General features: G+C 40.1%; 2 protein-coding genes across 3 annotated transcripts; one reads left to right on the top strand and one right to left on the bottom strand.

Moving 5' to 3' along the window:
* Positions 1 to 240: 240 nt before the first annotated feature.
* Positions 241 to 13,320, bottom strand: rbm25b (RNA binding motif protein 25b). The gene is made up of 17 exons (XM_084954023.1): positions 13,183 to 13,320; positions 12,569 to 12,669; positions 11,840 to 12,057; positions 11,683 to 11,740; positions 11,375 to 11,535; positions 11,100 to 11,285; positions 10,911 to 10,994; positions 7,857 to 8,134; positions 7,438 to 7,555; positions 7,049 to 7,138; positions 6,124 to 6,197; positions 5,056 to 5,206; positions 4,426 to 4,837; positions 3,134 to 3,429; positions 2,814 to 2,912; positions 2,674 to 2,721; positions 241 to 1,146 (listed from the first exon to the last, which is right to left on the bottom strand). The coding sequence occupies exons 2-17, from the start codon at positions 12,645 to 12,647 to the stop codon at positions 1,054 to 1,056; spliced, it is 2,445 nt and encodes an 814-aa protein (XP_084810149.1). The 5' UTR covers positions 12,648 to 12,669; positions 13,183 to 13,320; the 3' UTR covers positions 241 to 1,053.
* A 1,284-nt stretch (positions 13,321 to 14,604) lies between these two features.
* Positions 14,605 to 20,285, top strand: hsp90ab1 (heat shock protein 90, alpha (cytosolic), class B member 1). 2 transcript variants are annotated; one of them, XM_084954022.1, is made up of 12 exons: positions 14,605 to 14,739; positions 15,669 to 15,812; positions 15,932 to 16,138; positions 16,246 to 16,405; positions 16,732 to 16,865; positions 16,947 to 17,252; positions 17,361 to 17,526; positions 17,642 to 17,832; positions 18,337 to 18,484; positions 18,602 to 18,870; positions 19,318 to 19,651; positions 19,750 to 20,285. In XM_084954022.1, the coding sequence occupies exons 2-12, from the start codon at positions 15,669 to 15,671 to the stop codon at positions 19,866 to 19,868; spliced, it is 2,178 nt and encodes a 725-aa protein (XP_084810148.1). In that variant the 5' UTR covers positions 14,605 to 14,739; the 3' UTR covers positions 19,869 to 20,285. The 2 variants fall into 2 exon arrangements, with proteins under 2 accessions (XP_084810148.1, XP_084810147.1); XM_084954021.1 differs by lacking the exon at positions 14,605 to 14,739 and having other exon boundaries at positions 15,663 to 15,812.
* The last annotated feature ends 5,102 nt before the right edge of the window (positions 20,286 to 25,387 follow it).

The following is a 25,387-nucleotide window of genomic DNA, read 5'->3' as shown; positions in this document are numbered from 1 at the left end:
CTCCCACAGTCTAAAGACATGCAGTTAGTCGGGATAAGTTAATTTGAAACTCTAAATTGCCCATAAGTGTGAATGGTTGTCTGTGTTAGCCCAGGTGTTGAAAATCTGGTTATTTGTCTGCTCACAAAGAAACAGGGAACAACCACCCCCCCCCCCTTTTAACCCTAAATCCAGCTCCATATTTTAGGACATGAACTCAAATCAATGGTTGTGATTTAATGCTAAACCAAAAAAGTCAAATGATTATAAAAATTATTTATTCAAATGTTCACCAATACAAAAACAAATGGAGAGCATCTTCACAATTTCAATTGTTTTCGTTCTTAGCTCATTTTCCTATAGTGGTTATGACGTGTGCTTTTACAGCATTGAGGATGACACAGTGCCTATGGGTCTTGTCAGTAGACACATTTCAAATGACAACTAGATGTTTTAGAGATGGTCTGAAAACAACATGCCAGTTTGTCAGGAATGTGACAAGAAATTGAGGGAGAGGGGGAAGAATTTGTGTGTACTGATTACAGAAATAAAATTCAGTTGCATCCAAAAACCCTTAATAAATACCCCTGTAATAATTTTAAAAACATCATAGCTGTAGTCATTCATACGCTTTAGTTTGTGTCTACTTAACCAACCCACATTCAACTGTAAGCCCAATTTCACAACTCAAAAGAATAGTTTGAGAAATGGTGAACTGTTTGTAGCAAACCTGCAACTAAAGGGTCTCATCTCCAACACAGTGACCCTGGGTGGCCAGAGCTGTAGCTTCTTCCTAACCAAATAATGACAAACTGTATATACACAAAAGCACACAGACACAATCAGCACCTGCAGAGTGGAGGAGGTGGATGCAGCCTGAGTATGTTTAAACAGAAGAAGAAGAAAAAAAAAAAAGACCCAACAACTGGTGCAAATGTGAGAATGAGCAGAATCTGCAGTTACAGTCTGTACTGGTATGGTCAGTCACGTCTTCTGGGGTGACATAAATTCGCTACAGTATTATACACAATGAAGGTAAAGGAGAAGAGGAATTCATCTTCATTCGGCCGACGATTATTTTACCAGCCCAATCTTCTTTGCTTCAGTTTCATAAATGAGCAACCGCCACATCTTCACTATGAAGACCTCAGCTTCTTCATCAAGAACCTGACCCGGAACAAAAGGAAAGTTAGATATCGAAAGAAACTTAGGGGACTAACCTAAACTCATGACGTGTATGTGGAAAAGGTGAATATGTTAAAATACTGACCATGAACTACTAATTAAAATACATCTCATTTGACATGGCTCTACTTGTGCCATCGAATGAGAGACATTAAAACATTTCAAGGCCAGTTTCTTTAAAGATCTTGAACTCTTAGTCAAATGTTACAATTTCAGTTGCCTTAAAGGGTTACATTTTTATCTGGCACTCACCTTGATCGATAAGAGGTGCGCCTGAAATCTCCCCTCATAAATCTCCCCCCACACATCTTAAATCAGATGGAACTAACATACTCTTCAGTTCATTAAGTACACCTTGCTAATACCTGTTGCACTCTTTTGCCTCCAGAATTGCCTTAATTCCGAATGTCCCTGATTTACTAAGGTGCTAGAACCATTGCTCTGAGATTTTTGCTGATATGATGTGAATCTTGCACTTTTTCACATCTCAAAAGGTGCTTTCTTAGTTTGATATCAGGTGACTGGAGGCCCATTTGTGTACAGTGAACTCACTATTATGTTCAAAAAGCCAGTTTAAAATGATACGAGCTTTGTGACACATCCTCCTGGAATCAGAAGGCGAGTACACTGTACACGGATGGTCAGCAGAAATGCACAGGTAGGCTGCGTAGTTTAGGTGATGCTCAGTTGGTACTAAGGGATCTAAAATGGGTTTAGAAAATATCCCCCTACACTATAACGCAACCACCATCAAGCTAAACTGTTGATATAAGGTAGGATTCTGATCCTACCATATGACTGCTGCAGCAGAACTCAAGATTCAGTAGATCACTCAATACTTTTCAATCTTCTGTTGTCTGATTTTAATGAGACTGTGTGTGATCCAAGCCTCCGTTTCCTGTTCTTAGCTGACAGGAGTGGTCTTCTGCTGCTTTTGCCCATTCAGCTTCACCGTCTGACACGGTGTAGTCATAGATACTCTTCTGCATACTTTATTTGTAACAAGTGGGTAACTTGAATTACTGTGGCCTTCATATCAGCTCGAGCAGTCTGGCCATTTTCCTCTGACAACGCTTTTGAACCCAGAGAACTGTCACTCACTGAATATTTTCTCTTTTTCAAACATTAGAGGTGGTTATATGGGAAAATCCCAGCAGATCAGCAGTTTCTGAAATATTTAGACCATGCTTGTAGCACCAAGAACTATGCTATGTCCAAAGCCATTTAAATCACCTTCCTTCCCCGTTTTGATGCTCAGTTTAAATTTCACCAGGCTGTCTTGATCAGGTCTACATACCTAAATGCATTGAGGTGCTGCAATGTGATTGGTTAACTAGATATTGACATTAAGCAGCTGAACAGGTGTACCTAATGAAGTGTATTTTGGTATAATTTGATTGAGAAGGTTAGTAAGGAGGTTAAAAAAAAACAAAAACCTGCATCCTGGCAAGAAATACAATCACAGAGAAACCACATAAACAAGCATCTATAAACTGTGTCTTTGCTCACCATGGCAACATCGTCCAAGATAGTCTGCGGTGTACTGTGGGCCATCACCTGAAAGTACACAGAGGAAAATATCAGAAAGTTTACATTTTAATCGTTCCACTTTCTCTAAGACAGATGTCAACTAGTGACATGACTATTACCTTGGAGCAGACAAAGTCCACTAACGTTGGCTCTTCCTCTCCAATGTACTCAATGATCTTTTTATTGATCCAGGGACGAACACGCCGTTCCATTAACGTCTGTGGAAAAAGGGATGACAAAGAGAAATATTCACAGTTTCTATATTATTTTTTAGCAATAAGCAGAAAATAAGGTTGTGAATTGACCCTCCTTGATCATTTAAATCCTGCGAGTAAAATATTCTTAGCACAGGTTTTCTTTTCTAACTTGCCTAATTACAAATGGATTAAAAATAAGACACACTCAGTGAGATGCCACAAATTGTCCCTCTTCTCCTCACCGTGTCAACCATGGACCAGTCCAGTGGGTACGAGAAGAGCTCGGGCTTTGCAGTGGGAATCTTTTCGATCAGGCTCTTGATGTGTTTGCGTTTCTCCTCAGCATTGGCTCCCTTTATGCTGGAAAGTCCAGCACCGTCCACCCCGAGGCTCTTGTCGTCATCATAATCCAGGGGCACCAGCTTCCTCTTGCGCGGCTGCTCATCGGCCTCCTCGTCATCAAATTTGTCGAACACGCTGTCCACCGGAAGCTTCTTCCTCTTGCCGGCGTTGGGTTGACTGGGGCTTCCCGTGGCACCTGGCAAGACACAGAGTTTAACTACTGTTCTGTCTGTAGTTAAGGAGCAAGAATTCTGTCTCTGCAACCCCAGAGTTATTTAAACGCCCTTAACAGCATCTGAAAATGTTGAAACAATTGAAACACCTGCCTGACATTCATATAGTTCATATCAAAGCTCATATTCAGGCACATTACCTTGCAAAAATGTAGCTGATTAAAAACACTAAAAACACTGTCATAACTTCTATTTTGTTACTGTCTGATTAAAATTTTGATTCAAGAAAACATCAGATGTAAAACTGGAATTCTGCCAGATTTCATCTATTAAAGGGAAATTAGGTTTGATAAATGATGCCTGACCAGAGGACACCGATTAAAATAAGTCCCCTCTGTTTTTCAGACGAATGTCATATTCATATTCCTCAGTCCACTAGATGAAAATTGAGGCTCTGCTCTTTAATTATCTGTTGCCATGGTGAATATTGGTATTTGAGCTCCATTGATGATGGCTTTCTTTAAATACCCACACACAGTCAAAGTGAAGACACTCTGAGGTGACAGAAACAATGAAGTGGACGGGAGTCAGAGTTTGTTAAACATGCTTTCTGGAACACGGCCTGATCCATGTAGGAATCTGTATCATAGATTTGTCCCTATGAAGTTAGCTTCAAAATAAATTAAAATATAGAAATATCCTTTCCTTCAGTCCAATTCACACTAACCAAACAGTGTAGCAGGTGCCAAATTACCTTGACTACATTCAGACAAGATCAAAACCTGAAGAAAAGCAACACATCACCTATTATTCTTTTTTTTTTTTTTTACCCTAAAACCAGTTTTAAACAATTATTTGTCTATAGAATGCAACTTAAAAAAAATGCAAAAGTTATTTCCTTGTTATGAATTTTTTTTCATCAATTATTGAACATTTTGCTACTTTTTGCCCATCAACTAATCGATTAATGAATTCAATGAGTTCATCCTGTAATGAGGTAAAAGATCTTTTAGACTCACCCAGTTTCAGGCTGAGGCCAATCTTTGGCCGGTGTTCCTCTTGCGGAAGAGCCTCAGGTGGGGAGTTTTCATGGGGGATGATGATGCCACAGGGTGACTCTTCCCCGGGCGTGTTGGGAGACACATTTCCACTGGCGGATGACACAGAAGGCGCTGCTGTGATTGGTCGCATTGTGGGCTTTAGGCGTGGTTTCACGTCTGGGTTGTCTTCATCGTTGTCATAATCTTCCTCCTCACCCTCTTCCACCTCGTTGTCGGACTGGGGGGGTCGTGAGCGTGAATCTGCCCTCTCCTGCTCCTGTCGGCGCTCCCGGTGATCTCGTGAACCCCTGTGGCGCTCACGTTCCTCCTCAGGTTCTGGCTCTTGGACGATGGGAGGTTGTCTCAGACGCTCCTCCTCTTCCTCCTCCATCTGGACCAATAACAGGCAGATATGCAGAAAATAATCATCCAATCAGAGCATTTTACAGAAAAGAAGGTCAACAGATAATGACAGCTAGATGTACATAATGTGCAGAGCGACTCAGACGATAAAGTGACCTTCACACAGACAACAGACAGCATGCCCCACTCAGCTCAGACATATACAGGCAAACACACACATTTATATTACATTACAGACAAGCATACCCTGCGTAGCTCTGCGTCTGGGTCTGGATGTCCCTCGTCTAACAGCCTCTGTCTGATCTCTTCCAGCTCCTCCTTCTCCCTCTTCCTGTCACGCTCATCCGCCTCCATCTCCTTCTCTCGGTCTCTGAGACGCTTCTGCAGTGCACTGCCCCTAGGGGTCATACGGAAAATAACAGCTTTCAGAACAATGGCTGCAGTACTGCATGCGCTGCCATGAGCCACATGTGGGTCACACAGGATCTGCTGATAGTGAGGAGGCCCTATTGTGTATGCTCTGGGTTTTTTTGGGGTTTTTTTTATTTCTTACCCCCCCCAAAAAAAAAAAAAAAAAAAAAAAAAAGAAAAGAAAAGAAATTGGCTTATTTAAAGTCCTACACATGCTCTAATTCTAATTAAATTTTGCACATGTGTCAGGTCTGCTGATAATATACACATGTTATGGGCCACGAGCAAAATGACTCTATAGCACCGTTCAGCAAAACAGGAGCCCCACTGCTGTGTTGTGTGTATATGTATAACATTTAATAAACATACGTAACACAGCACGGTACACACACAAAAATAAAAAAATAAATAATAAAATTAAATTAATAAAAACTCTTGTAGGTAAATTGCAAAGCATTTAAGGTTTCACTGAAGAGCGCCCCTATGTTGCCATAGAAAATTTCAATCATTCCCCCTGAAATTTTAATTTCCTGTAATTCACTCATTAACCAAACTTCTCATGTTTGATAAGGGTCTGCCTCTGAACATGGGTATGGCAGTATTTAACTATAATCATAGACTAGTGGCTATGAATATGGTTACATATTGCCATCTGGAAATCTCATGTAAAACTCTTGCAGCCACTACCATAAAATTTAGAGATTGCTCATTTCCTTTACCGTATGTGTCAATATTAGGTCACATTCATAGTGCCGCCTGGTGGCAACAGGAAATCGGCAGTGTATGGCAAACAACATTATATGTATAGGAAATTTTTTAGAGTGGATTTATAGTGACCTATAATTAGCCAATTAGGATCCTGCATGAGTGCATTTGTTTTTGATGACCTGGGTTAACACTCACCTGTAATACTTGGGGTCATCTCTGTCATCATCATAGTCTTCAAGAAACTCTTTTAACCGTTTGCCTTCTTTAATCTAATGAAAACAAAGGACAAAAATGAACTTCTCCACAAAAATTACTTCTAACAAATTCTACCTGTCTGAATTAGTAAACTAAATCATATGAACACAGAGAACTACAACATGGACAACACAAGATATGAAGTAGAATTCTTTTTAACTGACAAAAAGAGCAGACTTCAAACTCGTTAAATGCATCCCACAAAGACAACATTTCAACATTTTAGCTTAAAACTGAAAAACAGACGTGTTTAGGTAGTTTTGCGGGAAAAACGGACTGCTCTGCTATAAAATATAATCAACATACCCAGGATATGACTTCCTTATCTGGCTTTAATCACACCAAGATAAAAAAAATTAGGCTAAGTATTTACACAAAGGTGGTTATCAATTCGATAAGGCAGCCTTAGGTCTAACTATAAGTGCATTCAGATGAACATGGTGTGTTAGTGGGTCTGTTAGTAAAGAATTCAAACTAGTAAGCAGGTTTAGCCTTCTTGCAAATCTTAAATTAAGTTTGGCGAGTACAAGGCTTAGGGTGCAGACCGTCTCAAAAACAACTACCTGCACCTCGAGGTCCAAAGGTTTCTCCAAACAAGGCAATACCATTTCCAGAAAACTGATTAGTTTGAAGGCTGTGGCTCTGTGTGTTCATCTCTTATCTCTATTCTAACCTTTACCAGAGCAGGTTAAGTCTGCAGCGCAACATACCAATGTAGTCTGGTAATAAATAAACCACTTTAACTCTGTAACCCCAGAGTTAACCCCAAAGTTACTTTGCTATACAAATCCCTAGTTAAATAAATACAGTATGAACTTAACCTGTATAATAGTACAGAACCAGTGATCATTCAGAACCCGCTTACCATTTCTCGTCGGCGTTCATCTTCTCTCTCAGCCTCCTTAGCATAATCCCGTGCCTTCTTCCTCTCCCTCAGCTCCCAGTTTTTCAGCCGCTACAACAAATATATTGTCAGGCAAGCTGCAAACATCACACAAGAACTACCCCTAGCTAAGGTAAACGAGTAATACAAGGGCTGTTACTCTGCTAAAAATAGAAATGATGCTGAAGATTTATTGGATTTTTTTTGACGTATAAAGAATCATTTTAATTGAATTTTACTGCTTGTATTGACTTTCTCAGACAAACAGTTTGTATAGTAGGAAATAGAAGCTGTGACCTCACTGCTAGTAGGATAGCTTATATTGCTCTTCAGCACATGGCTTTTATCATTTTTAGCACAGCCAGTCCCACCTCTTGATAGGCTGCTTCCTTGTCTCGAAGTTTCCTCTCCAGTTTCCTGCGTTCATATGCTTCTTCTTCATCCTCTTGGTCTCTCTTCTTTTCTCTGTCTCTGTCTCGGCTGACCTCCCTGCAACAATGAAATCATAGATACATTTTCTTTTATTTGTGACCATATAGAAACACATGGCAAATCCAAGTACTAAGGTGTTGATCAAGCATGGTACATAGTCTTAAGGAGTTTCATCAAAATGAGATGATATGAATTTTAACATTTCAATTTAAAATTCAAGTGGTTTCAATTAAATCCTGAGAAAATCAGCTTGCAGAAACTTGTCAGAATTCAGTCACCAGCAAAGTACCTGCAAACATTTGCATGTGTTTAATTGTAACATGTGTCTTTATACATTATTCTGTTTTTTTTGCTTCACCTGGATCCGCTGCGGTCGGCACTCCTGTCACGGCTTCTGTCTCTCTCCCGTTCTCGCTCTCGTTCCCTTTCCCTGGTCCTGCGGTCACGGTCTTTGTCTCGGTCTCGATCTCTGTCTCTCTCACGTTCTCGTTCCCTCTCCCGTTCCCGCTCTCGCTCCTTTTCCCTCTCGCGGTCCCGCCGCTCTCTTTCCCGCTCTCGCTCTTTTTCCCGTTCCCTCCTTTCACGTTCAAACTCCAGCCGCTCCTTCTCTCGTTTATCCTTCTCTTCCTCAAGTTTCTGCAGAGTAAAATACAGACAGGTTCAGCTTATGCCACACAAGATGCAGGGAGCCCCTGCAACCAATTCACAGCTGTGCACAGATCAAGTGGTTTCCAGGTTTTGGTTTCATAGATGAACATGCTCTTTGCTAATCAGCGCAAAGCTTGTATAAGAAGCCAGAATCCTAAATGGAAAACCAGGAACAATCAAAAAGCTCTCCCCCCACAGAGAGACAGCTTCAACATTAATCTAAAACTATAGGACACAGTTTATTACTTGAAGCCTGCAGCATAAACTACAGCTTAGCAAGAATAGAACTGGAAACCACTTTAATGGCCTTAAAGACCCGTGGAACATATCCAACTTGAGGCATTCATAACAAAAAAACAAAAACAAAAAAACGCGGGAAATGACAATGCTTTTTGTCTCCTTAAGAGTCCTCCTCTCAGAACAAGGAAAACAAAAACAGAAAACAGGCATCAGTCTTTTTTTGAACTAGTTGTTTGTGACTTACAGGTGTTGAACTATGGACTCAGCCCTTCGCTGCCCTTACAAGCCTTTTAAGTTAGGCCTGGGAGGAAAGCAGGTCACACGGTATACAAGGGAAAAATGTTATGGGATTCTGTCTTGCTTAAGCATCATCATTATCATCGTCATCAAACAACAACAGCCTTTCCTTCAATGAGTAACATGGCATTTGGTATTTTGCTAAAATCAAAAAAATAAACATTATAAACATCAGTTATATTTCTGAACAGATAAATGAAATTGTAGAAACGGTCTTACCCCTGCAGAAGTCTTCAGGAGCTCTTCAGGACTGATTATTCACACACACATACACACACACACACACACACACACACCAAACTCTGGTTTTATGGACATCACACACAAGGCTTTAACCAGAATTCCTTTGCTGTTATACTGGCATCTGATGCAAAATAATACTTTTAAAAACAATGATTGAATATACTGAGCCTTAATATAATACTATGTTCATCATTTTGCATTCATCTTACATTGGCACTGTTGTATTTGAGGTTAGATGGAAAATAACTTTACAAAGTTTTCTTGTACAAGTCATATGCAGTCAGTTGGTCTTTACAATGACTAACTAATTAAAAGCCTTGGGTGTTATGCATCTCAAGAGAAAGACGTGTGACATGACAGAGATAACATAGATGTTAATTATTTTAAAAATCTATAATGCTCCAGTTAAATTGTCTTTATATTATTTAATACCCTCGCTCTAATTCAAATCTATGATTTCACGTTAGGTGTTTTTTCCTTTCTTTTAATAAATTTTTTTTACTTACCTCTGCATTGTCTGCCAAGGCTAAATGCTAAATAAACATGCGACCATGTAAAAGATTTTTGTAATTTTATTTATTTACAGTAAGCATGTATGGGTGTATATAAACAGTAATATTTAGGCAAAGAAAAATCTGGTATTATTAAAACATTTTGCAAAAATACTTTCAGCATTTAAGCGCTTCCTTTAATTTTCTTTCCCCATAAAAAGCCTGAATTCACTCCCTGCAAAGTCTCTCACTAAAAACTGATTAACCACATTAAATAATCATAATGATATTGAATTAAGTATGATTTCTTTTTTTTTCTCTGGGGCTAAAAATCAATCAGCCCAAATATGGTACGGCAGCTGAAATTTCTCCCTTTGTTTAAACGCTGTTTTGGCAAGATCACGATTACAGCTGGAGGACACTCCAAGCAAACCACAGTTATGCATCCAAAACCCAACTAGATTGCTACCTTCCCTGTTGTTTTAATAAAAATTAGAATTTAAACAGTTGATTGAATAAACTCACTAACTAATCTTTCATAAAAAATAAGAACTAATGCAGAGAGAGTAAGATATTTATCAAATGGAAGAGACAGAAGAAAGAAATTCCACAACAAAACATACAGAGAGCACGTACCTTGTTAGTCTTCAGATCATCTTACTGCTGTGGAGAGGGCGCCCCCACCCCACACTAGAATAATAAGGCTACAGCCAAAGTCACTGCAGTAGTTACTGAGTCCTTGTGCTTCAACATGAACACCATTATGACAGACCATAATTTACAGAGGACTCGCACAGGTTCACTGACTCATCAGCTTTCGAGTGAAGCACCAATGCTGTCATAAATTCAGGATGATCTAGGGAAACTGTCTTTGCGTGGTGGAAAGGTTGGCTAAATCAAGGCCAACACACACACACACAACTGAGCAGCACAGTTGCCCCAATGCAAGTCCTCAAGAGGGGGACGCCCAGTATATGTATATAGTAAATGAAGGCTGATACTTACATCCTATCCTGGCAACTTTTTCCAAAGCTCTGAGATTCATCTTGCTTTAGTCACCATATGATCACTATCATAATGGTGGGGTTTAATGAATAGATTAGCTTTTAAGTAACTTTACATCGTCTCCATGCATTTTTGTGTGATGAATGAAGATATGGATCTATAATGGTCACACCTAGATAGTTTGGCAATAGTGGCAGGTGTCAAATCACGCCTGAGAAAGGTGACAAGAATACACTAGCTGTCTGCCCACTTGTAGTGTTCAAACATTGAAAATAAAACATTTCATATAGTTTAGGGCAGAATAATATGTTTGGTGGTGTTGTTTTAGGGACCGCCAATCTATAGTAGAGTATGCATGTTACTGAGTTAGGGCAAAAAAACAACAACAACAAAAAAAAAAACTGTGTCAACTAAATGTGCAAGCTCTAGCAGTGAACTGCTGTCCAAAACCTGAAATGTCAACTACAAGATCAAAGAAGCCACTTTACCTTGTGAGTGTCACGAAATTTACTAATCTCTCTGGAAATCAGGTCCCTCTTGTCCTCCTCCATGTCAATAGTGTTTATGTCATCCTGAAGAAAAACAACGCATTGACAGGTTGAAATAACAATGCTCACTTTCAAGCTAAGGAGTAAACAAAACAGTAACACAAGTTAACAATTAATCAAGGTTAGCACCTCTTCTTTTTTCTCCTTTTTTCTCTTTCGTCGCTGGGACTCATCATCCTGTGAAGGTGCATTAAGTTCCGCAGCATATTCCCGCATCAGTCCATCGATGGCGCCCTTGATAATCTGATCTTTCTTCTTTGTCTCCTCATCTAACACTTCTTCCTCATCCTCTCCTGCATCTTCACTCTTTTTATCCTGTCAATAAAATTAGTCAAGTTTAGCAATTTTTCACCTTCTCTAGCTGCTGCAAACATTTATTTGAATTGCTGTTACAAAATTCATACCCCATTTGCAGTCTTCTTCTTGGCCTTCCACTCATCCAGCTGTGCTTTTGTCTTGGCATCAACTTTCACAAGTAGGTTTTTATCTCCAATCTGGAGGTCGTGAAGCAGTCGTAAGGCTCGCAGTGTGGACTCTGGCTCCTTGTACTCACAGAAACCAAAAGCTGGAACAAATATTGACATATATAATATATAAATAGACATAAGGGCATGATCAAATGTTTATTTATAGACTGAATTGACAGTTTGCCATGTATCTAGATATTCTTCATCTTTTAATACCCATATACTGACTACATAATAAAAATTACCTTGAAGCTTGCCAGAGGCTCCTTGTACTCTCTTCCAGCTCAAAACAATTCCACATTTCTATATAATTACAAAGAAAAAAATAAAGTTGTCAACTTAAGAGGGTGTCTGCTTTTGCTGGTGTAGTTCTACAAATAGAATGGGTGTTCCCCCTCTTACCGCCAGCAGCTGTCTGATCAACATGTCTGAAGCCTTTTCTGATATGTTCCCCACAAACACTGTTGTGGTGGGGCCACTGTTCTCATCACTGTCTTTGGCAATCACAGCAATGGTTTCCCTCTTAGGGACTGCAGGCTTGCTGAGCACTGGTACTGAAGAAACCATTACTGCAGGTGTGGGGGCCATGATACCCATGTGAACTGGGATCATAGGGGCTCCTGAAACAGCCAAAGAAAACATGCAACAAGCAATTACACCATTTTCACTTAAGATCATGACTGCAGATTAGTAAAACGATTCTCAAATATTTTCAGTAATGTAGCGAATCTCAACTACCTTAGGTGTTGCGAATATGCCTCTTAACCTCCTAGGACCTGGTGTCCACATATGTGGACATCACATTTTGGGTTATTTAGACCAAAATACTCAATTTTGCTCTGCAAGGGCCTGATATCCACTTACGAGGACATTATACTGCTACTGTTCTATCAAAATTTTAAACGAATATCCTCATATGTGGCTCTGATTTTTCATAAAAACAAAAACAAAGGTAAAAAAAAAAAATCCGGTAATTCTTTGTTTTTACATTCATTGGGCCCCAATCAGCCCAAATATCAAAGAGAAATTAAAAATGCATGCCGTGGAAGAGTTCGGGTCTTAGGAGGTTAATAATGACATTGTGGTAAACCTGAAACAAAACAGGTGAACGCCAATCAGAAGGGTGCTCACCTGGGGGAAAGCCTGTGTACTGAGGAGGGATGCCTGGAGGTGGCAACAGCGGCCGATTTAAATGAGGGGGGAAGGACATTGTGGAAGTGAACTGGACCGACCTGAAGAAGGAACCAAGATACCCGTTATCAGCAGCACCAGATGTGTAATTAAATCAAGTCCTCTAAACAATGTAAATTAAAACAAAGAGTCAAACTTGTAAAAAGATTAGTTTAACCCAACAACACTATAAGTGAGAAAGCACAACGGTGTTTATTGGTATCTAGTCATATGAATTTGAAGTACCCGTCGGTGACTTCTGCTGCCCAGCAGCAACAATACTTAAACTTAGCTTAGCTCAATGGGATGGCGTTCGCAGGGTGACTATTATAAAGTCCCAGGAGCCACGTATTGTTATTGTGTTACAACGAGTTAATTTGTTCACTGTTTATGCGGCCAAAAAACTAGCAGCTTAGTTAGCTAAAGCTAGCACCGAGCACGCTCCAGTGTCCCCGGCATAGACTTAGGCTAAGCTAATATTAGCGCAACCTGGCGTTACTTAACAAACAACACTCAACTATTAGCGGGCAAAGTTAAAGTTCAAGATAAATCTACACATGCCCAGGTATACATACCTTTAATCAGGCGGTGTTTAAAAGAATAAAAATACTCTCAGAAGGTTAGTAATTATGAAAATTCCTCTAACGTTCCAAATGTTGGATTAGCACGTTGGCTAGTCGGGCCTTCAAAAAAAAAAAAAAAAAACATTTGACGCAAGCGCTTTACGAGCAACACTACATGAGCGCTTGCTTTGTACACCAAGACTTGACCACTGGACGGAGTTTACTAACGATACTAGTATCTACTGCGGCAATAACTGTACTACTATTATTACTAGCATTAGAGTATAGTTTTATACTAGTATTATAATATTAACATCAATAAGAAAAATCACTACTCTTATTATTATTAATATTTAGATAGCATTCCTAAAGGTCGTCTAGAAGGTTAATGAAACATAAAGTTAGGGAGCGTTTGTCGATGTTGAAGGTTTGCTGGGTTAAAAATAGATTTCAATACTATAAGATAACTCCTGCACTTGTATGTACTACTTTGTTGAAATTTTAAGACACCGTCAATTTAGATTTTTATTTTTATTTAATTACATTAATATGTAATCCAAAGACGTAGTCTATTATTTGTGCATAGGAGATCCTCCATAATGTCTTTTACGAATAAAATAATAATTTTGACATCCGACAGAATAAATATCTGAAGATTAATTATTTATTTATTGCATAAGCAGCGTTTTGGTTTTCTTTGTTTGTTTTGTTTGTGTGTTCGTTTTGTTTTGTTTTTTGTCGGTGCCTCTCCGAGACGGGCTGTTATGTGAAGACTGCGACTGACATCGCGTGACGTCACTTTAGGCGGGATTTTCATGGAAAGTGCTAGAAGAAACGAAGCACACCCTGCATGTTTTTGAATATTCTTCCATCAGATTAAAAAGATCTAAAGTATTTGTTGGTCTCTCGGGAAATTAACAGTATACTTGTGAGTTTTATTGACTTTATTTGTTAGACTGATTTAAATTCTACCTTGATAGCATATCGCGGCAGCTCTGGAAACTGGTATAAAATAGATCGGTTCTGACAATACTTTCGTTTTTGGTTTTAACGGCCACAAGATGGCAGCAATGATGCGCTTGTCTCAGAAATAAAACTGTAATACTGTGTTTTCCAGGAGATTAGTATAAAGTAGTATAAAGTGTTTTTGGATTCACTTTACTAATTAATCTTGAAAAAGTCCCCTTGTGTTTGTATACCTAATATAATGGCTTTAAATCTCCACAGATGTTTTCTTTAGTACACATTGCACTTCAATCCACTGAATTAATACCTGCTAAAATGTCTTAATAATATCATATTTATTTATTTAGCTATCGTATTTCCTCAAGTCTTCATTCAAACTCATCACATGGTGAACGTAGCCTTAAAACATTAACTGCAATTCACTTGATGCACTTCTCCTTACTAGATGGCGCACCGCGGATGGATACGACTGCACTGTGAAGCACGTGTATAAAGATACCGGTCTATTAAAAGGAGGCCCCTTTCCATTTTTCTGCGTCAGACAGCGTAAGGGATAGCGATTTGGTTGCATTTTATTCAAGAAAAGTCAACGAAATTAACAAGGTATGTAGACGAGCGTTTTCTTGTCGGTTGCTACGTGCTTTAGCCTTTGATATTTGACCTTTTATTAAACAGTCATTGAAGTATACAGCTCCTATTCTCACGAGTTACGGTTGTAACCTTAAGTAACTCTGGTCAGGGACAGCTAACATATCACAGTTATCACTGTAGTAGTCAGAATTTTGGATTTTAATTACTGTGGAGTAAGAAATGTTTGCATTTGTCATGTAGACATGGAGCAGTGTAAATGCTGCACTCTGCCGCACTGCCTCAGCCGTGTGTAGTACCAAGGCAGGTGTGGCGAACATGACAGCGCTGTATCGGTTCATATATTGTACGACTGGTCCACATTAACAGAATAAATCCTCTTAAATGTTTATAAGAATAAAGTGAACTGGCTTGAGTCGATTTCGCTTAGTCCCCGTTGTTCACGTTGCTCTCGCGTTTCTATAAAACGCACGAGTTAGTCTCAAGTTGCCAATGCTTTCAGATTTATGCTCGTCTTAAGTGACTGGTGTTTTTAGCTGTTATTTATTCGAATTGGTGGCAGAGCCGTTTTATATGACAGTCACGTTTGCCGTCGTTAATACATGGCTTTAAGTTGCTCTTCTGGGGGAACCTATTTTGCCGCATTGCATAAGCTTTTTTTCGTTATTTTCATCAGTAGCTTTTCCTTAGCACGTGTTTGCGGGGTCCATTGTCTGTCGCTCGACGCCATGTTGGTTAACGGCCACTTCCGCAACATGACGGCAGTTATCCATATTATGTAACCGACTTCTGACAGGATCAAACGACGATACAATTTGCGAAACTGAAAGTAGTTGAATGTATGTAGTTTAACCGGATCTGTCTTCCCGTGATTAGCTTTATCATCCTGTTTCCATCGAAATCCACCCATTTTATTAAAGCATACACAAACTGTTTTAATGCAGATGCCTGAAGAAATGCACCAAGAAGAGGAGGCTGAGACCTTTGCCTTCCAGGCTGAGATCGCTCAGCTGATGTCGCTGATCATCAACACCTTTTATTCCAACAAAGAGATCTTTCTCAGGGAGTTGATTTCCAACGCTTCTGATGTAAGTTAGCAGGAGCAGAGCTTTTCATTCAGCACTAATGCATTTATTTTTAGCCTTTTTTGTGTTTCTGAATGCTTTAAAGAATGTTAGTTTTAATCCTGTCGTTTAAACATTTGCAGGCTCTGGACAAAATCCGCTATGAAAGCCTGACTGATCCCTCCAAGCTCGACAGTGGCAAGGATCTGAAAATTGACATCGTTCCCAATAAGGCTGAACGCACCCTGACCTTGGTCGATACTGGAATCGGTATGACCAAAGCCGACCTCATTAACAACCTGGGTACCATCGCAAAGTCTGGTACCAAGGCCTTCATGGAGGCCCTGCAGGTATGAAGGGAATGCATCATGGAACTGTAGGGACACTTTATAAGAGGACAGCATTTTCCATGTTCACAATTGAGCTGAAATCTAACATTAGAACTGTGTTCCTCTAGGCTGGTGCTGACATCTCCATGATTGGTCAGTTTGGTGTGGGTTTTTACTCTGCCTACCTTGTTGCTGAGAAAGTGGTTGTCATCACAAAGCACAATGATGATGAGCAGTATGCCTGGGAGTCCTCTGCTGGAGGTTCCTTCACAGTCAAGGTTGACAACAGTAAGTGTCTTGATGTTACAATATCAGAACTAAACCTGTTTTTAAATATTGTGGGTACATCTAAGGATGTCCCTGATTGCTCATTAATTGGAAGCAGTTCTTACTACTGTTAATGGTCTTGATGTTGTTAATTGTGTATTGTTTTTCATGTGTCTGAGGTTACGATGTAGCTTTAAAATGTTAAGAGGGTGGTTTTCATTCTTGGCGTTAAAGTTGGCATCGTCCTTTAGAGGCTTAAATATGGAGTTGAAGTATCTAAAAATCGAATCTTGAATCCATGGACACTGTTTAGTACAAAATGTATTAAGCATCACAACTGTTCACAGGTGAGCCCATCGGCCGTGGAACAAAGATCATCCTGTACCTGAAGGATGATCAGACAGAGTACATCGAGGAGAAGAGGGTCAAGGAGATCGTGAAGAAGCACTCTCAATTCATTGGCTACCCAATCACCCTCTTTGTAAGTGACTTTTAGAGAGGACGTTGTTAGAATACCGTTGAAGAACAGCAAAGTAAAAATTAAAGTAATGTGACTCTGCAGGTGGAGAAGGAGCGTGACAAGGAGGTCAGTGACGACGAGGCAGAGGAAGAAAAGGCAGAAAAGGAGGAGAAAGAGGAAGGTGAGGACAAGCCAAAGATTGAGGATGTTGGCTCAGATGATGAGGAGGACTCGAAAGACAAGGACAAGAAGAAGAAAAAGAAGATCAAGGAGAAGTACATCGACCAGGAGGAGCTGAACAAGACCAAGCCCATCTGGACCAGGAATCCTGACGACATCACAAACGAGGAATACGGCGAGTTCTACAAGAGTCTGACCAATGACTGGGAGGATCACCTCGCTGTTAAGGTAAGCAGGTTAACCTGAACAGCTCTTCCATGTTTTAATTGGCCTACTGGGTTTTTAATCTAGTCATAAACTACAAATAAAGCTAAACTGAGTCATTTTCCTCTACAGCACTTCTCAGTGGAAGGCCAGCTGGAGTTCCGTGCCTTGCTCTTTATCCCCCGCCGTGCGCCTTTTGACCTCTTTGAGAACAAGAAAAAGAAGAATAACATCAAGCTCTACGTCAGGAGAGTCTTCATCATGGACAACTGTGAAGAGCTCATCCCTGAGTATCTGAGTAAGATGACTTGCTTTTTACCTTTAGTCTGAAAGTACTTTAATTTACAGCTTAGCACACAGTAAAGAATTGCTTAAAGGCAAAGGTTTAGTGTAGCATTTGTATGCTATTCCAGACTTTATCCGTGGTGTTGTGGACTCCGAGGACCTGCCCCTGAACATCTCCAGAGAAATGCTGCAGCAGAGCAAGATCCTGAAAGTCATTCGTAAAAACATCGTCAAGAAATGTCTTGAGCTTTTTGCTGAACTGGGTGAGGATAAAGAAAACTACAAGAAGTTCTACGAAGCCTTCTCAAAGAACCTCAAGGTATTTATAATATTCTAGCTACTTTTCTTTTTTTGTTTGACTTTAGGAAAGTTGGCTCTTAAAATTCTCTTCGTTTCATGTCAGTGCATCTTCATGGACCTCAAAGGTTTACCTCTTTATTCTTTAATCTGGTTTGTAAAGCCCTCTTGTTCTTCAAAGTAGTGTAGATGTTTTTTGTAATAAACAGATCTTTAAAACCCAGTAGAATAGCTGTTTTGGCATTTATGTAATCCCATGCAGTCAGATCTGCATTAGGAATAGGAACTTCCCACATTTATGCTGTAGACTGAAAACATGAACTTAATTAAAAGCCTAAAGTGACAAACTATGTTGTAGCAGAATTCATGCAGTGTGCAATGTCAGTGTGACTAGAATTCTGACATTGCTGGCAGTCCATCTCACCTGACCATACACGGGTGGGATTGACTTTTTACTTGAATCCATTAACCTACTGGTGTATGAGGTTTTTGGATAAGATGATAAATCTTATTTGTTCACTTGTAGCTGGGTGTGCACGAGGACTCGCAAAACCGCAAGAAGCTGTCCGAGCTGCTGCGTTACCACAGCTCCCAGTCCGGTGACGAGACTACCTCCCTCTCGGAGTACGTGACCCGCATGAAGGAAAACCAGAAATCCATCTACTACATTACTGGTGAGTAAAATAAACCTTAAGTAGCTTCTGAAATGGTAGGAGAGAACTGCATTTACACAAGTTTTAAAAATGCAGTTTTATTCAAACTTTATCGCTTTTTTTGGTCGTCATTTGTAGGTGAGAGTAAGGATCAGGTGGCCAACTCTGCCTTTGTTGAACGTGTCCGTAAGCGTGGTTTTGAGGTCTTGTACATGACGGAGCCCATTGATGAGTACTGTGTCCAGCAGTTGAAGGAGTTTGATGGCAAGACCCTGGTCTCTGTCACCAAAGAGGGTCTGGAGCTGCCAGAGGATGAGGAGGAGAAGAAAAAGATGGAGGATGACAAGGCTAAATTTGAGAACCTCTGCAAGCTCATGAAGGAGATCCTTGACAAGAAAGTGGAGAAGGTCAGTAATCCTAATGAGAGCCCAACTAAGATTAACCCAAACTTCCATTCGTGCGCTAGCGTTTAGGGTCTCAAAGTTCACAACTGTGGCTGACAGGATTTTGTTTGGTAACAGGTAGTCTAATTGGTCCCAACTTCCACTGTGGTGAGTTCCTGCAGTCTTGGTGTGATGCGAATGATTTGCATTCTTTGCCAGATGTGGCGCTGTACATGTTTGAAATCTGAACCCTAAAGTGAATGCAGTCAAACTCGTGCTTGGTGCAGTAATGTGCATCTAGTACTTAAGTTTTTGCAAGGATTTGGGGAAGTAAACTAACTAGACTAGCTTTAAAGTTGTAATGTGCTGGTATTATTTCTAACATGCTTGACTAACTTGACTTTGTCTCCTTAAATTATCAGATGTGTCACCTGAGCCTCTTTAAATCTTAATGTCTTCGTTCTCCTTCAGGTGACTGTGTCAAACAGACTGGTGTCATCCCCCTGCTGCATTGTGACAAGTACTTATGGCTGGACTGCCAACATGGAGAGGATTATGAAGGCCCAGGCACTCAGGGACAACTCCACCATGGGCTACATGATGGCCAAGAAGCACCTGGAGATCAACCCTGACCACCCCATCATGGAGACTCTCAGGCAGAAGGCTGAGGCTGACAAGAACGACAAGGCTGTGAAGGACCTCGTCATCCTGCTGTTCGAAACCGCACTGCTGTCCTCAGGCTTCTCCCTGGACGACCCACAGACTCACTCCAACCGCATCTACAGAATGATCAAACTTGGTCTTGGTAAGAACTGTGCAGATCCAGACCCTCTTTACTTTCTAGAAGTGGGTATCGATCTAGGTGAACAACGCTTTTCTTTTTTTCTGTTTTTTTGCTCTCAGGTATTGACGATGACGACATTCCCGCAGAGGAGACCACCACTACAGCAGTCCCAGATGAGATGCCTCCCCTAGAAGGCGAAGCTGAGGACGATGCTTCACGCATGGAAGAAGTGGATTAAACAAGATGGCACCCCAAATTTCAACACATAATCCTCCCTTTCCAACTGTTCATCCTTAAACTGTAAAAAAAAAAAAATAGCTATTAATGTTGTGTGGTGGACCGATATTGGTGCTCTTGAGTGTGGCGCATCACACTGAAGAGCTCTTTAAGAGGCTGTCTTGATTTTTCCTGTAGAAGTTCATGGTGACGCCACATTTGTTTTAATGAGAACCCTGTTGCACTGAGTTTTAAATGTCAGAGCGGTGAATGTGTGAACACAAGTACATTCCACAGTCGCATCTGGAGGGTTTGGGGGGAGTGCTGTTCACGTGCAACACTGCATGGAGAGAGGACTGTATGATTCCTTTGCCTGAGTTCAGGCTCGTCTGTAATTCCAAGTCTTGTTTTGCAAAAAAATTAAAGATGTGAGACCTTATTTGTCTTGTAGTATTTTTATGCCTTAGTTTAAATTCCCTAAGTGTTTGCACACATACTTGGACCTGGCACACTTCTTCAAAATTCTTACTGGGGCAGTTGCTCAATGTATCCACTAGGTGGGGACATGCTACAGTGTGAGAGCCATTTCCAAACATCAGCATGCAAGTGGTTTGGGCACAGAAGAATGGGTTTTGTAAGTGTTACTATTGTAAAGAGTAGTCCCGCCCTGCGCCTTGCTTACTTAAAGCTGCATCAAAATGCCTGCTACATTACATTTTAATGTATGATCTGGTCAGTTTAATGTAAATCTACTTTGTTTTCTCACTAAAATCTGTAATTTCTCTTACTTTAAGACCTCTCATACAGCTGCATAAATTACAGTGCAGGTGTGCCTGAGAAAGGAGTAAAAAGAAAAGCGAAGTAATCCTGTTAATCTGACAAAGAACGGCACTGAGAAATGCAGATAGTTGCATTAAAGGACACAGCCATGTGCTGGAGGCACGTGTTTTTTCAAAGCGTGAGGCGGTATCAGCTGAACATTTGGGGGAAATGTAGAGCGTGTAGCTTTCCTGGAAGTCGTGTGTTTTGTACAAGCTTGAGTAGGTGGCAGCAGTTTTTTCTGCTCTTGTCAGTAAAACGGTGACGTGTGGGTGTCTGTCCCCTCACACACTAACTCACTCACACTCGCTCCAGTCAAAGTGATAGTGAGGAAACTTGAGCTCTGTCATTCAGAAACTGACTCCGCTGCTTCTTTGCCACCTCTTATCTCTGTGACTTGACCACCTTCTTAAGACTTGTGCTGTGTGCGCAAATACTGACAAGGTTATGTAAATAAATGTAAAAATACGGCACAAAGTGACAGCGGGACTAACGGCATCAGTCAGGCACGGTTAGTAAAGGTCATGTTAAACTTGCCATGACAGTAAGGGAAAGCTGAGTGCAAAGTATATTACAATAAATATGTGGACACTGAACATGAAAATTAAGTTGCTACTACAGCAGTGAGCCTCTTTAATCAGGGGTGTAGCCATATAGTGAAGCTTGGGGTGACCGTGTCCCTCAGTGCCATTCTCTACCCTGTGTTGTCCTATCAGTAACACCATAATGAACCAGTCCATTTCTGTAAAAGTAAATAAATGAGTTGGTTTTTTAAGGATATCATTGTAAATATCACCGTATAATCAACACATCTACGTTTCTCAGCCACTTAAGAGCATTGTGTGGATTTGGAGCCTATCCCAGCTGTATCAAAGAGCCAACAGATAACCATTTACAGCATTTACTTTTACGGCCTTCTGCTGAGTCTACAGCAGAAGTAGACTTACAAGTTTTTGAACATGCAGTGCAAATTAAAGAAATGATTTGCCCCCAAAGAGCTGGTGGTAAATGTAGATTTAAAAACATTACATGTTTAACTTTTAAAAGACAGCCTCCCCTCCCCACTCAAACCCCTAACAGTAGTTAATGATACAGTACCTTATAATACAGTAGTATGTTTTTAAAATCTGAATATCTTTAAGGATTGGATAAGACCATCCCTATGACACAGCTAGGGAACTATGTGTTCCCTTGATGTGTCTTTGCAAACCCTACTCACCTTCCAGCAGCAGTGCAAGTCTTTTTCTCTCCATGTGGTATGGTGTAGATAAAGACATGCCTGAGGTTGGTTTGGAAGGTACACCACTCGTTGCTATACCTTGTCATGTTTTCCTGGCTGATGTTTGTAGCTTTGGTTATTTGGCAGCTTAAAAACCACAATTCTAAAAACTCAGTCTCATTTTAAGCTGGGGCATATGAGCCAGTTCCCTAAATATTAGGGTCCTATTCATCATTTCTAGATACTCTTTCTGCTCTCCCAGAAGCACGTGTATATAAATATGTTGTGGAAACTCATCAAAGGATAAGGGTTAGATGAGGTAAATCAAATAACAGTATAAATGTTAGTTTTTTTATGTGTTTATATAGCTGATCTTAAAGGTTTGATCAAATGTGTGGAATATTTTAACTTGGAACTTGCCTGGACCAGTGAAACTGTACTTTCTGCCAGTGTACAGAAGTTTAACTACACATTTAATCCCTGAGATATTTTATATAAAAAAATGAAGTGCTATTTTAACAGGAAGAAATCTCTCAGCACAACTCCTTGGGCTTAAATTTTAAGAAGCAAATGAGTAAAATTACAAAAATCTATAACTTAATTACTTTGGTGTAGCATGAAGGGCCAAGGAGAAGAGGAAAAGCTGTAAAACTTATGAAAGTACAATTAAAAGTCCAAAATATATGTTCTCTTTCAACCTTTTCTGCAGAGCCATCCAGTGGGCCCCACTGGAGTCTTTGCTGGGCTGATTCTGGCCCCCGGTCCTTATGTTTGACACCCCCTGGTCTAGACAGCCCTGACCATCTTATCTTGTTTATCTGGCAAGGACTTCGATATCCCCACATGTCATCAACGCCCTTGCCTTCTAAGCGTACTCCCTTTTCAAACTATGAAAGCACAACCATACATGAAATTTAAGCATGTGAGCAAATTTAAATTAATATTCCTTCACTCGTTTATTAAGAAAGATTCCACTACATCAGCAGGCTAATGCATCAAACACTGATGCTGAGCATAATCAAAACCTTTATTGCTGCGGCATGGATGCACACCAGGGGTCTGAACTTGCTTCCCAAAGGGTTCAGTGCGGCCTACGGCATGGTTATGTAAAGTGTGAAAATTGCAGAGGAGGAAGAGCAGAAGGAGGAGGAGGAGAACCCATTTCTGGACTTTCCACTGCATTTTGCACCAGTAAGCACGGTGACACGAGTCTTTCAGAATGGATTACAGCATGAGAGTGGCTGAACTATTAATTTCATCTGAGCCAGAAGTCTGAATCATCACACCTTTACAGCAAACAATAAACATGACCACTGTGGATCAGTAAGCTGACTAAATGTGAAAATGCTGAGGCATATTATTCAAATTGGACCCTTTTTAAAAAAATGTTCTTTCCCAGCTTATCATTAAAATACTAGTTTTTCAGATTGCACTTGTACTTTGCGCTAAAAAGAGACCGTTTTCAGGCACTCGGGTGTTCCAAAAAAAGGTTTACTGGTCTGGGTTTGGCCCCCATAATGCAAAATATTATCATGAATGAACTTTGGTGCCAACAAGAAAAGTATTGTGAAACAGACTTGCCTACATGCATGCACTTTATAGTATTCTTGCTATTATTACTGATTATTGGCCTGTCTATGCAGGTGTACCTAATAAAGTGGATATTTACTTATATGTATCAAATTCCTTTACTCATTCTCAGTCCTCTGTGTGATGAACTGTTGGTAGTCCACATGCTTTTAGCTGTACAACATGAAGTTTAATTCTTGCCTGTGCTGAAGAATTAGCTTTTTTTACATGCACAAAAAAACATTTTGAACTCAAACACTAAAAAACGATGGTTGTTCTCCATTTAGAGGAAAGGCAGATTTAATTAGAAGGAAAAAGGGAAACAGGGATAGATGCATAACTGTTTTTCCCAATAAACTGAATCTAGACTGACAAAGGTAACCTCAAAGGGATGTTCTAATATACGGTGACATCTGTTTACGACAGCACTAATGGAAATTTCCTTGTGAGGTTAATCAAGAGTCAGAATAGGTTTCCCTTGTAAAGTTGAAAGGTGCTTCTGATCTGACTTGTCTTTTTTCTTTTTTTCAACAAAAGACATCCTGTGGAAACATAACTCCTTTGTGCAAGTCTGTTCTCAGCCCACAAATGCTGAGCGCAATAATGAAGGGGTTCCTGCTGCTTGGCAGCAGCGTCACAGTTGTGAATGCATCTTGCGACCTTTGCAGACTGCAGTCTGTCTTGCTCTGGTGCACGATACCAGCGCAGAAATGCCAAGAAACTGGTTTAAAATGCGTCAGACTACACGGCTTTTGCTCTTGCAAAGGAGTGCTCCTGATAATTTTGGAGGACCCTGAGAAGAAATCGAAATGCTCCTCTCTCTGTGTGGCTCTGCCTATGTCATGATGACCTAAACGAGGGAGTTTGTGTGTTTGTGGCCCACTGATAACAGACCACCACGGACGTGTAGTTTTAGTATGAGTAAACAATACCTATCATATACACCGCAAATCTAGCTTGACATTACAATGCTTACTGCGACCACATCACCTTGGTGTCATGTGTTAAGTGTGGCGTATTTTCGTTTCCTTGACATTTGAAATACTAAATGTCAGAAAAATCATAACTTCTACTCATGATCTGAAACATTTTTATTACACCCATAAGGCAGGGTGTTATAATTGTCATATTGACAGCAGTTAGTAAATACTATACAGGAACAGGATAAACACCCACACTAAGTAGGAAGGAAGCAAGATGAGCAGATAACAGTTTATCATGAAGAATAAAACACAAACATCGGTTTAAATGTTAACCTTTATGACTAGCTGTAAGAGGGTGGCACACGAGCTGTTTGTGTTGCTCTACAGCCCAGGGAAAACTTCTGAGAGACAGTTTAAAGTAAAATCTGGTTTAAATTGTTACTGAGTTTTTAGGGGGAACGCTGTGGCACCAGAGAAATGCAAATCAAGTGAGGTGCACATGTGCACACAGTTTTCAGTGGTATAAAATGAATAAAAAAGCCATTACACCTGTGTACACTGTTTAAAATAGGGTTAATTTTTAATTGTAATATCAGCCTTCTCATCTGTTTATGATTGCTTCATATGATAATATTGTCACTGGGTTTTTTTTTAATCTAACAGTTTAAAAAATGAATTTGAAATAGTATACTAGAAAACATAGCAGAGTTATTACCACCCCACCTCAACCTCAGCCTGCCAGGCCACGTGAAGCTCTTGTGACCACATGGAGAAAAGCCAGTCCCTCTTTATATTTTGCTAGTAAAATGGGAAATATATGCAGCGATTTATTGAAAGACGTGCAAGCATTTGTGGAAATTCAGGCCTTTATTCTCCAACACAGCCTGAACTCTCTTGACTAAACTTTCTTATAAATTCTTTACATAGTCGTCAGAATTGGTTCAGGCTTCTTGATGGACACTCTAACATCTTTGGATATTGGTGTCCTTTTGCTCTGTCTGTGTCAAGAGA

Source organism: Perissodus microlepis, chromosome 15, assembly GCF_051167445.1.
Source record: "Perissodus microlepis isolate ML-2025 ecotype Zambia chromosome 15, ASM5116744v1, whole genome shotgun sequence".
Lineage (NCBI taxonomy): Eukaryota > Metazoa > Chordata > Actinopteri > Cichliformes > Cichlidae > Perissodus > Perissodus microlepis.
Note: the sequence above shows the minus strand (reverse complement) of the source record. Positions and strands in the feature narration are given on the sequence as shown.